We start from the raw sequence: 16,030 nt of genomic DNA, 5'->3' as shown, positions 1-16,030 counted from the left end.
AAATATACATGATGTTTCAAATTCGCGCCAAAGTACAAGATGTGACTATACTTTATTAAAAAATTTTTAAAAAAGATAAAAAAATGTGCCAAGTGTGCATGCTCCTCAGAAAAAAACCGTTACATAAATTATATGCGCTGATATGTATAATCCTTGAAGAAAAAAAAGATTTCCTATTCCAAACCTGTTCCAAATCTATAATATATTTTCCAAACTATGAAAGTATATACCTAATAATTTTTTTCACAAATGTGTTTTTCAAATCTTTAAATTGCACCAATTATAAACAGAAAATATATGATTTTGTTGAAACACTAACATTATATAATTATTTAAAAATTGTTTTATTTCAATTAGATGATCCTATTTTCATGTATGTTTGTTTTAAAGTAGTTATATAACATTAGTGTTTTAATAAAATGTATTTTCTGTTTATAATTGACGCAATTTAAAGATTTCACATATTTTTGAAAACAATTATTATTAGATACATACTTTAGTATAATTTAGAAAAGATTTGGGATAAATTTGGAATAGGAATTCATTTTTTTCTTCAAGAAGCACACATACAAGCATGTATAATAATTTATGCAATGGTTTTTTTCTGAAAGGAGTGCACATTCTCAATGACACTTTTTTTTTTTAAAAGGTAAATTTGTTATGATTTTATGCATTTTAAAGTATATATTAACGAAAAATATCGCGATAAAATACCATAATGAAATATCATGATAGAATATCGCACAATGATCGCATAAACAATCCCGATAATCTACCAAAATTCTTCGACGAAGAATTGAATATCCTCCGTGAGTATCCTTTGCCTCCTTGGCTTATAGATCTTCTCGGTGTCGTTTTTTGACATAGCCCAGCCCAATAAACAAGTCTATCGGATTTAGTCTTTATTCTATCGCGTATTGCTATTAAAACCTTTCGTGCATTTTCACGGTAATGAGTATTATAAACTTTAACTGAAAAATGTAATAAAAATCCACAAAGCAATTGTTTTTTATTTAATGCAATTTGTGAAACTTTTGGGGAAAGAAAACTTATCTGAAATGGCATAATGTTCAAAATTAACGAAGAATCTAAACTCACTTCCTCGACAGTGAACATCTATATAGACATCCACTGCCTCGATGGCGAATATTTAGACCACTATGTCTTTTGAAATGTATTATTATATAATAGCGACATTAATATTGTTGAATAGGAAATTATAAGAAATTAATTCTCAATATTACAAATATTACTGATTTCGTTTATCCGCGCAATGCGTCGAATTAATAATTATACTTATATTAATACTTATTGTCCTACCATTGATAAATTTATTATTGATTAATTATTATTCTGCGAATTATCCATTTCATTTCACTAGATGTATAGTGCTAATGATCGTGTTCTGCAGACTCAAATGTTGATCCGTGAGCGCTCGCCGCTATTCTGGTGTATTCTTTTAGATCATCCAATAACAGCGAGCGCTCACGGATACGCTTCGCAACATCCGAGTCTACTGAATACGACCAATGAAGTAGATAATCGATAAATGAAAGTCGCTAAAGTCATTATATTTCTAAAGTACCGCAATTGATTTCAGAAATGTTGCGTCAAAATGTCCGAAATGCACGACGATTTCAAACATGGTGGTTCAGTTTTTAAACTGTACTTACTTGTTTCTTTGTGTATTTTTATGCACTAAACTTCTACACCAAATCTGTATTAAACTAAATAATACATAAATTAAGCATTTATATATACAATATATATATATATAGAGTCTTTCAATAGGGATGCTCGAAATTTGTTAGATCATAGCCATGTTGTTAAAGTGATATCTGTCAAATTTGTTGTGAATTGTTTAGTAGTATAATCATCATGGCAAATCATCATGGAAGGTCATAGTGTTGAGCAACGTATGTAAACGATAAAATTTTATTATCAAAATCAGTGCTCCATTCGAGAAACGTTCCGTGCATTACGTGATTTTTATCCTCGCCACAACCGTCATGCCGAGTCGACTATTCGACGTTTGGTGGCCAAATTCGAGTCAATCGGTTCGATAAATAATCAGCCAAGTACGTCGATGAAACGCAAAGTCTGCTGAAAACATCACTGCTGTGCGTGAAAGTGTACGGGAAAACCCGAGGCGGTCAATTTCTCGTCGTTCACAAGAACTTGGCCTTTCTGCGACTTCAACTTGGCGAATTTTGCATCTTGACTTGAGGTCTGCACCCCTATAAAATTCAACTGACCCAGGAACTTAAGGTAAACGACCATAAACAACGCCGTGTGTTCGCTAATTGGGTTCTGAAGCAGAGTTGGAAGTTAACCCAAATTTCGCCAAACAAATCATCTTTAGCGATGAAGCCCATTTTTGGATGAATGGATATATAAACAAGCAAAATTGTCGAATTTGGGACGGTACCAATCCACGCAATACACCAGCTCCAAATGCATCCCGAGAAAGTCATTGTTTGGTGCGGATTTTTGTCTGGCGGAATCATCGGTCCGTACTTCTTTCAAAACGAAGCGGACGTTGCCATAACCGTCAACGGCGAGCGCTACAAATCGATGATAAGCAACTTCTTGTGACCTAAAATGGATGATATGGATACCGATAATATGTGGTTCCAACAGGATGGCGCTACGTGCCACACACCGCATGCCACGATGGACATTCTGCACGAGCGATTTGAGGGCATGGTTATCTCGCGCGGCGGCGACGTGAACTGACCACCGAGATCGTGCGATTTAACGCCTTTAAACTTTTTCCTTTGGGACTATCTTAAATCGCATTTATATGAATAAACCGCAAACAATTGATGTTCTCAAAGTCAACATAACAAATGTCATCCAGCAAATTCAGCCAGATTTATGCGAGAAAGTCATCGAAAATTGGACCGCCCGAATACGTGTCACCAAGCGAAGCCGCGGCGGACATTTGAGCGACGTTATATTCCATACTTAATGTCATAAAATATTCTTTCAAATAAAACAAAATTAAGTGGATATCACACACAACTTGTTTTATTTACATTTAAAAATCGAGCATTCTTATTGAAAGACCCTTTATAATTTCACAAATTTAATTATTTTAATACTAATACGGGTTTATTATTATTAGTTTATGACTGCTTAAATCTAAACCTAAGACAATCTTAAATTATAAGAATCAACTATGAATACTGGACCATAATCTTTTTTTATATTGTATTGCTTAAAAAAGAATAAATATTGTTTTCATTTTTTACGTAATAATAAATAAATAAATAATAAGCAAAAGAATTGTCTAATTTCGTAAATCCATTTGAAAGGAAAGACAAATGTAACCCAATGAAAAAAAAAAATATTTGAAAAAAACATTTTTTAAATATTTTTGAAAACGTTAAAAAAAATGTTTGTTTTTAATGCTAAAACAACATTTTTTTAATATTTCAAGGAAATGTTTTTTAATGTTAAAAAAACGCTTTTTTAAGATTTGACAAAAATGTTTGTTTTTGTAATGATAAAAGTAACGTTTAAAATAACAAGAATAATCCCCTTTTTTTAGTTAAAAAAATATTTATTCAAACATTTAAATAACATTTTTTTTTAATGTTAAAATTATTTGAACAAAATTAAAAAATATTGTACAACGCAGAATATCTTTTTTAATATATTATTTTTTATCGATAGTACATTTAACCTTAGACAACTAATTTTATTAATTAATAGTAATTTTTAATTGTATTTTTATCTTTTTTATTTACCGGGTTTTGAATTTAAGATATATCTGAGTTATGAATCATACTTTATTCGTTACGTCACTTATAATTATCGATGAATACAATTCTTATTGTCCATAAGTGATACACTTAACGCAATTATATTAGGTTAACTTCTTTTCCGTGTTTATTTTTTTACTCTGACCCGTTTTTTATTAATTTGAATTTTAGAAAATAATACAATCTTTTTAACCTTTATATTAAACATCAAATAAACATTAAATAAATATTTTTTAATATATTTTAAATAAATAACAATAATTAATAAAACAAATTTTTATTAAACATCAAACAATCGTTTAAAAAAATATTCCTTCGAAACATTATTTCAAACGAAAACTTAATTTATTATTAAACGGATGTTTAATAAAATATATATTTAACGGACGTTTAAAAATATTCCATTGAATCATTATTTCAATAATAATATTGGGAGTACAAATAAGTTTCCGCCGTTTGAAAAAGACGGCGCCACTAATAAATTATAGTTAAAATTGTTTGATGTAAAACGATATATCGTATGATAAGATTGGACATCCGGCAACACCATAACCTTGAAATATTAGCGATTTTGTATCAGCATCATGTATTTTTTTTTGATTGAGTTTTGAGCCGAATAAGCGTCATTTGCGGGAACTTTTGATTTACTTCTTTAATTTAAAGAAATCTGCAGCTGAGGCTCATAGATTGCTTATAGAAGCATATGGTGATGCTGCCTTAAGTGAGAGAAGTTGTCGTGAGTGGTTTCAAAAGTTTAAGAACGGAAATTGACGTCGAAGACAAAGAATGTAGCGGAAGGCCGAAAGTGTACGCGGAATTAGAAGCATTATTGGATGAAGATTCGTGCCAAACGCAAAAAGAACTTGCATTTACATTAGGAGTGATTCAACAAACAATTTCATATCGTTTGAAATCATTGGGAATGATTCAAAAGCAAGGGAATTGAATTCCCTATGAACTGAAGCCGAGAAATGTTGAACGCCGATTTTTCTCATGTGAAATGCTGCTTGCCAGGCATAAACGAAAGGGTTTTTTGCATCGTATATCACTGGTGATGAAAAATGAATCCACTACGATAACTCAAAGAAGAGGAAATCATGAGGACTACCTGGCCATGCTTCAACATCGACAGCCAAGCCGAATATTCATGGAAAAAAACTCATATTGTGTATTTGATGGGATCAGCTTGGTGTCGTGTATTATGAGTTGCTCAAACCGAACGAGACCATTACTGGGGCTCTCTACCGAACACAATTGATGAGATTGAGCACTCAAGCAAAAACACACCCACTACTATTCCAGGCATGACAAAATTATTCTCCTGCATGATAATGCTCGACCACATGTTGCGGCGCCGGTCAAAACCTACTTAGAAACACTCAAATGAGAAGTTCTACCCCACCCGCCATATTCTCCAGACATTGCTCTTTCCAACTCTCACTTGTTCCGATCGATGACGCATGGCCTGTCTGAGCAGCACTTCACATCATATGAAAATACCAAAAATTGTATCGATGATTGGATAGCCTCAAAAGATGAAGCGTTCTTCCGACGCGGTATCCACATGCTACCAGAAAGATGGGAAAAAGTAGTGACTAGCGATGGCTATTACTTTGAATAATGTTTATGTATCGTTTATATACTATCATTATGTACCATTCTTTCACAATAAATGCTTAATTTTTAATAAAAAACGGCGGAAACTTATTTGTATTCCTAAAATAATTTTATTTCAGTATTTTAATATTTCAAATATAATAATTTGAATAAACGTTAAATAAATGTTTAAAAAGTCTTATTTTGAAAATGAATCATAAAACGTAAAATTTATTACGAATAAATATTGAAAAAACATTTAATAAACCTTAAATAAATATTATCGTGAAATGTAAAATTAATGAAAAATAAATGTTTAAGAAACATTTCCTCTCCATTGGGACATAATGGTCCAACATGAAATAAATGTTTAGAAAATGTTTTTTCAAGTCATTATCTTAAATAAACAATTCATGTAAAAAACACATTTAATAAACGTTAAATAAGCATTTAAAAAATATTTCTTCAAAATATTGTTTCAAATGAGTAATTAATGTAAAATGAACATTTAATTGAAAGCATTTAAAAAATGTTACTTTTAAACATTATTTTAAACAAAAAATTAGATGTAAAATTAAATGTAAAATTACATTTAATAAATGTTAAATAATCGTTTGAAAAATATTTCTTCCAAACATTATTTCAAATGAATAATTGATGTAAAATTAAAGTTTAATTAACGTTAAATAAACATTTAAAAAATATTTTTTTTTTGAAAAAATTAATAAATTAATTTAAAACAAGCATTTCATAAATAAACATTTAAAAATGTTTCTTGGACAGTTATTTCAAACGAAAAATATAAAACAAACATTTAATAAATATTAAATAAACGTTTAAAGAAAATTTCTTCCAAACATCATTTCAAATGAATAATTGATTTAAAATGAACGTTAATTAATGTTAAATAAAAATAAACATTTAAATTTTATTTCAAATAACGATGAAAAAAACATTTTAAGAATTTAAACATTTAAAAAATTATTTGAAATAAAAAATTAATGTAAAATAAACATTTCATAAATATTTAAAAAATGTTTTTTAGACAGTTATTTCAAACAAAAAATTAATATAAAACGAACATTTAATAAATGTTAAATAAACGTTTAAAATATAAATATATTTCTGTCAAACATCATTTCAAATGAATAATTGATATAAAATGAATGTTTAATTAACGTTAATTAAACATTTAATAAAAGTTATATGAATATTTAATAAACGTTCCTTGGAAACATTACATCAAGCGGAAAATTAAAATAAAACAAATATTATTTATTTAACATTAAATAAATGTTTAAAAAACATTTCTTCGAAACATTTCAAATAAAAAATTAGTGTAAAATTAGGATTTAATAAACGTTTAAAAAATGTTATTTTGGAAATAAATCATAAAATGTAAAATTAATTACAAATAGATGTTTATAAAATGTTTATAAAACGTTAAATAAACGTTAAATAAATGTTAATTTGAAAACGAATCGTGAAATGTAAAATTAATGAATAATAAACGTTTAAAAAACATTTTCTCCCCATTGGGAAATAATAATATGCTTGTTGAACGTTCTATTCTTTTAAATATTTTAAATAGTGTACAATTGTGTATAATAATTAAATAGCATCATTTTTTAAAATGTGTTAAATTTTGTGTGAGAATCGCTGTTTCGATCTTGATTGAGATTGTGCGAGACGGGAAGGGATTAAATAACTGGAAATTTGAGAGACTACACTCGGTTTTCGAGAACTGTATAAGATTTATTAATGCCAGTACTTTATTTATTTATGCTAGTACTGCGATTTATTAATGCTAGTACTGCGCTTCATCAACGTTGCAATTGGTTTTCTCGGGAAGAGTGCGAATGGTGGTAGCTAATGCAACGTAAACTACATATACGTAGCTACAATCGTCGCATAACGATAGAACGTACATGTCGCGATAGCGAACGTTGCGCAAGAAAGCAGCGGCTTTCGAAAGATCTGGTCAGCAATCTGATGATAAACATCAACCAATCCACTTTGCGTTTCGTTACGGTTGCGCTACAATTGAAATTGCTGATTGATCGCACGATAACTCAGAGCGATAAACAGACACATGGATCTCGCTAAGACTGAATTCTTTCTAAATATAGAGTACGATCAACACGATGCTGCAAATTTGAAGCGTTTTTTAATTGATCAGTTGTAAAATTCTTTCTTCTAATTGGTCCATCAAATGCTTCAAAGCATTTTGTAGTGAGACTTTGACACCGTTGTCTTGTCGGGAAGCGCCTCATCACATGATTGACAAAACGGGAATGACGGGATTCCACGGGAATAACGCCAAATTTGGAATATCATAGAGGTCCGCGAAAAGTCACCACATTTACGATGAGATTATCCGCGGAATTAATCGATGGTTGGTGCCAATGATTTCTTAATCGCATTTTCGATTCAATATAATGTTGCGATAAATTTAAAGATACAATTATTACTCAGATTTTAGGTAATTATGTAAGTATTACAACATTTTAAAAATTAATTATTTTGAACAAGTCTTTCAAAAAATAAAGAGAGAATCTATAGCTCTTAAAATAGCATAATTTAAATATTTTATTTTATTTTTAATCACTGTTTCAAAATAAATAAATCAATTTTTAGGCATTTAAGGATTACATATTCATTTAATTAGTAAATTATTATTAATTAGTAAACTATTATTTAAGTTCAGTGATAACTATTTAACTGCGAAATTGTGGAATATTTAAAAGAATAATATAATAAAGTAAATAGAATAGCTCAACAAAGCTTACTAAGCATATTGTTATTTACATTTGTCTTCATTTTCAGATAGATTTATGAAATTAGACAATTCTTTTATTTATTTATTATTACATAAAAAGTGAAACCAATATTTATTCTGTTATCTTTTCATTTTTTTTCATGCAATACGGACAAAGATCATGGTTCAGTTTCATAGTTGATTCTTGTAATTACTGTCTTAAATACAGCAGTCGTAAATTCTCTCTAACAAAGTCATATTAATATCTTAAAATATTACTTATAAATACTAGCCAAGGATTAGATACAAATGAATAAGGAGCAATGCGCGCCGACTCTGAGCGCCACATAGAGATCGGAGCACGCTTACTTCAAACCTGCTCTCCTGCAAAAATTACTTGTCCGACGCAAATCGCAAAAAGGAAAAGTTATTTCTTTAAGCATAAAGTATCACGTTTTGTATTTCTCGAATTTTGAAACATCTTGTATATGATAATTTTTATCTTGTACTACGAGAATTGAATCCGAACAGTTACGATTTCTGATCCAGTCGATATGTGTATATTGGATTATGCAATTTGTTAGTTGCCTATCAAACTAACAAGATTCGAACAAAAATTGTATGACATTATTATTAATTGATTATTAATATAGTACGTCGACAATTGGTCATTTATTCGACGTCATTAAATATGGATTGTAAAAACGTTAAATAAATGATCATTAAATTGATCAAAAAGATGACGTTATTATTACATCTTAAATAGATCACGTTAAAGATGACATTAATAATTTAAAATGACTAACTATCGACTACGTTAAAATAACGACAGCTTGTTACTTGGGGATATTATAATCAAGATTTACAACTGTTTATTATTTAGTGAAAAATAAAATTATGACAATAATGAATTATGACAATAATGAATATATAGAATGATGAATTACACAGAACGTCTCTTTGAGACATTCTATATGGTATATTCATCGAGTACAGGCTGTGTAATACATCAAAATATATAAAATATATAAAATATGTTTCATGTCTTTAGTGTAAAAAAATTTATACGATTTTTTTATTTTTATCACAAAATTGTATTCACAAACCAATATGTCTGTCAGAAATTTTAAGCTCGATTAGAATTTGTAATATTATTCATAATTTATACTGAAATTTATGATAGAAATCTATGATGTGCCTAATTAGTGTTGATATAAAGATCAAATTATTAACAAACTCACAATCTTAAAAATAAAAATGAAAAATAAATTCAAGGCTAATGAAGATCAAGGCTGATGAAGGTGTTAGAGATTAATTCAAATCCCAAAGATTAATTTATATAATGTGTAATTTACATAATGTGTTGATATAAATTGCAAAATCTATATTGTATTATAAAATATCTATATTTTAATTGATAAATGTGTAACTATATTTATGTTATTTTAGTCGACCTACTGGCTCGGAACAAAAGGTGCCTACTATGGGAGTAGCAGATGAAATTCGATCAACGAATCCAGATCATATAGGTGGCTACCAAGTAGCTTTGCCCATTTTTACCGGTATAGAAACCAAGTTCGGTCTTTGCTTACCCAGATTTCAAGCTGTTACCGGAAAGTAACAGTATTATTAACAAATGTGTAAGAAAGCAAGCTTGTAGCAATCCCTGCCATAAATAATCTACGATTACTACGCACTGATTGCTTCACTGACATTGAAGTGGAAGTGATATGCGTATGAGCTTCTCAAATTACAAATTATACGAATCTGCATTTCATCTCAACAATCATCTTGGCCATTTTGGTATTATGCAGATCATGTAAAATCAAAAACGGATCGTCGATTGATATTAACTCGATGCATACATAATCATAAAGTGTAATTATGGATCGATCAAGGAAAAGTACAAAATCCATCATTGCGGAATTCCCAAGAACGCTGAATTGATGCAGTCAATGGATACAGGAACAAAACTGGCAATGAAATTATTTATTTTGATACTATATATATATGTTATATCAAATTGATGCCATCTGTATGTAATAAATTTACAATGCGAGAAAAAAAGGAAAATGCGTGTGTGTATAACATTTATCGACGATTTGTTATGCTAATTTGAAACGTTTCTGCCGATACGCGTATAATAACTAATTGAATGTGTGAATGATTAATGCCAACGAATATGAGTGTGATGTTTTAATAAGGATTATAATCCGCAATGGTCCTGATATGTACCATGTATATTTATAAAGTTCATAGTAACAAATTAGGCCTCTGTAATTACATTTATTATTTATCCAAATGTCTAATTGTATAAGTTTTAATTGGTAAATAAAAAGCCAATAAATCTGTTTTTATTTCATTTGCTTATCATGTACAATTGTAAAGTAAATGTCAACAAATAATGTTCGTATACCTATTAGCGAAAATGAAAAAAAAAAAATTACTAAATTATTATATAATGGAATCCTTCCCTTCCCCCCCCTCCCAATATTATTAATATTATTATTACTTGTCTATTATACAGGATATATACGAATTTGTATCTTATTGAGTTAAATGAATAATTTTCTTATTGCATTAATCTCAGATAGTCAAATGAGTTCAAGATGCCATCATTGCAGTAGATGTGACAAATTAGGGACAAAATGCTTCCTCAGTATACATGAAATGTTGCCCTCACATGAATTCTAAATTTAATGATATCAAGTTGGTAGCATTCTTGATGACATGTAAAATATATGTGCCATCAATTAGCCATTGTATTGTCGGCACAATACTATATATGAAATACAAGTTCATTGCGTGCACTTATTTTACTGTTAACATGATGACATATTATTAATTCTCAATGTTTGCTCTTGAAATTTCATAAACTATCCAGTAAGCAATTTGCTAACAATTTGGTGCCAATTTGATATCAAATTCGCTCGTAAAGCTTAGTAGCAAATCTGATACCACTTATGTTGCTAACAGTAAGCTTGTATTTTGTATGTAAAGCTTTACAAAACTAGGCAGCAAATTAGCATCAAATTGGCAGCAAGCTTTGCATAGTACTGTTTGAGGACAAATTGATAGCAAACTTTACGTAATGCTGTTTGACGACAAATTGACAGCAAATTTTACGTTATTTAACGATAAATTTATTTAAATGGAAAATCCAAGTAAGATTTGATATTTTATAGTCATTTAAATAGTCATTGATCCTTATAGAAGTTTACTGGTACAGTATTAAATTGGCCAATGATTATTTAATTTAAGTATTAAAAACAATCGTTAATGCTTTCAATATTAACAAAATTATTAATCACAGGCAATTTAATAATGACAGTATATTTCTATAAAATGAATACCGATATTTAATCGATACCGTTACTAATAATAATTTTTTTTCTTATTTAATCAATGGGTAAAATAAAGATTTAAAAAAAGTATTATGCTTTTATCTTGGAATTCTTGTGGCTCGCTTAAAAAATTATTTCATTAGAACATAATTGAAGAATTTTTTAATGCTATGTCTTTTATTCTAATCTGTGTAGTTGAACAAATTTAACTCGTGTATCTCTCTGATGGCGGTGCCGCGAATCTGTCGTCAAACAACATTACGCAAAGACTTGCTACCAATTTGGTGCTAATTTATCATCAGACAGTGCTACGTAGAACTTGTTGCCAATTTGGCGCCAATTTGTATAAATATACATATTTGCTCGCATTTTGTCAATTTGCAGCTAAATTGTAACATCAAGTTTTGTTACATATTGGGTGTGGGAAAATGTTCGTGGCGTTTTTCCCGCTAGATGGTATTAAATGCTCAGCAGTCGGCAACTACTAATCGCATCGGCAACACTAGATGTGCGTTTAAAAAGTGACATTTTAACCTTTGTTTTAAGCCGAAAAAGATTGAAATCGGTGAAGTGAATCAAAAGTTATTTTATTTTGAAAATGGAAATAAATAAGGAAAAAATTCGCTACATTTTGCAGTATCACTACGATAAAGGCAAGAATGCTGCACAGGCTTATGAAAAAATTTGTGCTATTTATGGTAAAGATACTCTATCAAAATCAGCAGCACAGAAATTGTTCGCTCGCTTTCGTGCTGGAAATTTCGATGTGAAAGATGAACCTCGCTCCGGTCGACCAATCACTGAAAAGTCCGATGAAATCATGGTAAAAGTCCGATGGTAAAATTCGAGCGTGATAAGCATGTGAGCACTGTGAAGATTGCCAGGGAACTAGGCACAAAACAGTTTTAAATCATTTACGCAAAGCTGGATACAAAAAGAAGTTCGATGTTTGCGTTCTTCACGAGTTGAGTGTTAGGAACATGATGGACCGAATTAACATTTGTGATACGCTACTGAAACGGAATGAAATTGAGCCATTTCTGAAGACAATGATAACTGATGAAAAATGATCACCTATGACAATCCAACTAGAAAAAGATCGTGGATAAAGAAAGGAGAGAAGGTGCAAGCAATCGCAAAACCTGGATTGACGAGGAAGAAGGTGATGTTGTGTGTGGACTGGACTGGAAGGGAATCGTTCACTATGAGCTATTATCGTCCAATCAAACAATTAATTCCGAACTCTACTGTGAACAACTGCAGAGATTACAACAAGCAATTGAAAGAGAGGAAGCGGCCAGAATTAATCAATAGGAGAGGTGTCGTCTTCCATCACTACAACGCTTGACTACACACATCTTTGATGACTCGGCAAAAATTGCGAGAGCTTGGCTGGGAAGTTTTAATGCACCGTATAGTCCTGACATAGCATCCTCAGACTATCAATTTGTTTAGGTCTCTGCAGAACTCTCTTAATGGTGTAGCTTCAAAAGAGGCCTGTGAAAATCACTTGAAACAGTTTTTCGATCAGAAACCACAGAAGTTCTACCGTGATGGAATTATGGCTCTGTCCCAAAAATGGCAAAATATTAAAAATAGAAAATAATGGAGCATATTTGGTTTAAATAAATTGATTTCAATACTCTAACAAAAAAACACTTTAATTTTACTAAAAAATCGCCATGAACTTTTTCCCCAATATTTGTTGGCAAATTGTTGATATTATTTAATATATAATATCAAATCTTGCTGCCAATTTGTATCCTTTTTGTAAGCAAAGTTTGTAGCAAGGTTTTACAAAATCCATTTTCAGCAAATTTGGCTATCTTATAGGTGATAATGTTTACTGTTGGCCTCGTGTTGTTAACTCAGTTTGCATGTAAGATTCTGATGTCGGCAAATTGACAGCAACTTCGCAACAACTCGTGCAATACATTAGTTTGTATAATATGCTAAATCACACTTGGTTATCTGAGATATGTAATTGGACGAGTATTATTTTAGTCAATTGAAACATAAACAATTTTTATATTTATATTTATACTAACGTAAAAATTCTAAATAAATTTGACATTACTGTAATTCTATTTAAATAATGCTTACTTGATTCCATTTAAAACAAATTTATTGGCATTTAAACACCAATTTAAATACCTTTACAATTTACATAAAAGAATAGAAGAGAATGTTAACGCATATAATTTCCGGCAATTTTTCAATAATCACAACTAATGGGGTAAATATCGACATCGACAATAGGGGATCCAACTCCAATTGACATATATTTTTAAGATCAGCCCTGAGTGAGTCCTCCAATAAATTTTAATTGTCGCTCATCTTTCATTAAAAAATTATTCACAAAAGAAGTTTGAAAAATAATGTCTCTTTTCTATTATAAACAGAAATTTTCTGTTTTAAAGTATATTATAATTTTACGATTTCCACGCGAAACAACTCCCACCTCACCTCCTCCTTGGAGGCGTACAATTTTCATACGAAGCGACTTTCGAAGTCTTGTTGGAAATCACTTACGACTTCGGAAGTCGCTTCACATGAAAGTCATGCGCTCCCAAGTAGGAGAAAAGGTGAGATGGAAGTCGCTTCTCGTGAAAAGTCATAACATAAGTAAGGAAGGATATAGAATAGATTTTAAGGTTCCTGACTAGCCAAGAACTCTGCGTTGATGGTGGCGACACAGAATCAGATGGCGGTGTGGCGAAATCAATAGCCACACATTTAAAACGAGCTTATATCCGTATGTTCATCTGCGGCGCGCCGAAAATGAACGAGACAGCGAGCTTTTTTTCACACTAGTCGCTTGTTTCAAGTGACCGAAAATGTTTTCTCGGCAATCTCGGCCGCTCAGCGGCCCTAGGCACCAATAAGGGGCGGGAGGACATTCTAAATAACAGATAAATTCTAATAATAAGTAAATTGTAGTAATAGTAATGTACCCCTCCCATTAATCCAGAATATAATATAAATCAATGAATAGTATAAATCATGTTAGGACGCAACAGTTTACGAGATATTTAATTGTTTATGATTTTTCATGCGCGTTATATAATATACTCCTTTCATAAACTCGAGTAGCAAGAATAGTTCAGTAGAAGTAGAACTTTACCGAATTTTAAAAAAAATTATAAACTAGCATTTCTTTTCACGAAAGTCTCGAAAGGCCAAAACCACAAAAGAAATGCGTATGTATAAAACTTGAGACTTGTGAAGAAAATATGCGAAAAAAATTGAATAATTGTGAAAAGCATGTTTTTCGCTTAACGAAAAATATTGATTGTATGGAAAGAATTCGACATAAAAAATGAAGATATTCGAAATACCCTTACAAAATGAAACATAGAACATTAAAATCGATCTATTAATTTAGTAGAAAAAAATAAAAAACACTGAAAAAGGCCTTTTTTTTATTCGCTCTCTGTTCATTGAGATTTAAACGCAAAACTTTAAAATTCTTGTAAAACGTTAGCGTAACCGTTGAAGATATAACTAATTTTCATAAATATAAAAGTAAATTAGTGTTACACGAAAAATACATTTTGCAATTATATTCAACAATTACACTAACATTTGGCAGATTATTTATTAATAATTTGTTTACATATGTCATATTTGCAACTGCAATTAAATTCAATTAAATTTTGTACTGATAATTCCGCACATTTGATTGTCCAATTGACCACTTTTTACAGCATATTAAATAAAGAAACATAGCTTAAATATAGCTTGTTCAGATATGCACTTCATACTCAAACGTGATTTTTTTAGTAATATAAATTTTAGTATTAGGTGTACAATTTTGCTTCCGCCGTTTTTTTTCCGAAATTCGAGGCTTTATTGTAAAAAACTGGTTATACAGTTATGATTCAAAGTATTGTCCATCGCTGGCCACTACTTTCTTCCATCTTTCGGGTAGCGTACGAATCCCGCGTCAAAAAAACGGGTCATCTTTTGAGGCTATCCACAAATCGATCCAATTTTTTATAAGACTTCTTCATAAGACCGGAAGTGCTGGTCAGCCAGGCCGTGTGCCATTGATCGAAACAAGCGATAGTCAGAGGGAGCAACGTCTGGAGAATACGGCGGGTGGGGTAGGACTTCCCATTTCAACGTTTCCAAGTATGTCTTGATCACTTTCGCAATATGGGGTCGAGCATTGTCATGCTGCAAAATCACTTTATCGTGTCTCTCGTTGTATTGCGGCCATTTGTCTTTCAATGCTCGGCTCAAACGCATCAATTGCGTTCGATCCCGATCGCCTGTGATTTCAGTTTTAACAGTTCATAATACACTACGCCGAGCTGGTCCCACCAAATACAGAACATGACCTTGGAGCCGTGAATATTCGGTTTGGCCGTCGACGTGGAAGCATGGCCGGGAACTCCCCATGATTTTCTGCGCTTGGGATTATATTAATGAATCCATTTTTCGTCAGTCACAATGCGATGCAGAAATCCCTTCCGTCTTTACCTTTCAAGCAGCTGTTCACAAGCAAACAAACGCCGTTCAACATCTCTCGGCTTCAATTCGTACGGCACCCAATTTCCTTG

The 16,030-nt window shown here is 30.9% G+C and overlaps 1 protein-coding gene across 2 annotated transcripts in view; it reads left to right on the top strand.

Annotated features, from left to right (window-relative positions):
• LOC108687608 (calcium-binding mitochondrial carrier protein Aralar1) overlaps positions 1 to 10,478 on the top strand; it is a 173,157-nt gene extending 162,679 nt beyond the window's left edge. For both annotated transcript variants that reach the window (XM_018193461.1, XM_018193462.1), the window contains one exon: positions 9,571 to 10,478. In XM_018193461.1, the coding sequence (XP_018048950.1) occupies positions 9,571 to 9,742 (172 nt within the window). In that variant the 3' untranslated portion in view covers positions 9,743 to 10,478. The remainder of the gene's footprint in view (positions 1 to 9,570) is intronic.
• The last annotated feature ends 5,552 nt before the right edge of the window (positions 10,479 to 16,030 follow it).

This window comes from Atta colombica, unplaced genomic scaffold (genome assembly GCF_001594045.1).
Source record: "Atta colombica isolate Treedump-2 unplaced genomic scaffold, Acol1.0 scaffold21, whole genome shotgun sequence".
Taxonomy (NCBI): Eukaryota; Metazoa; Arthropoda; class Insecta; order Hymenoptera; family Formicidae; genus Atta; species Atta colombica.
Note: the sequence above shows the minus strand (reverse complement) of the source record. Positions and strands in the feature narration are given on the sequence as shown.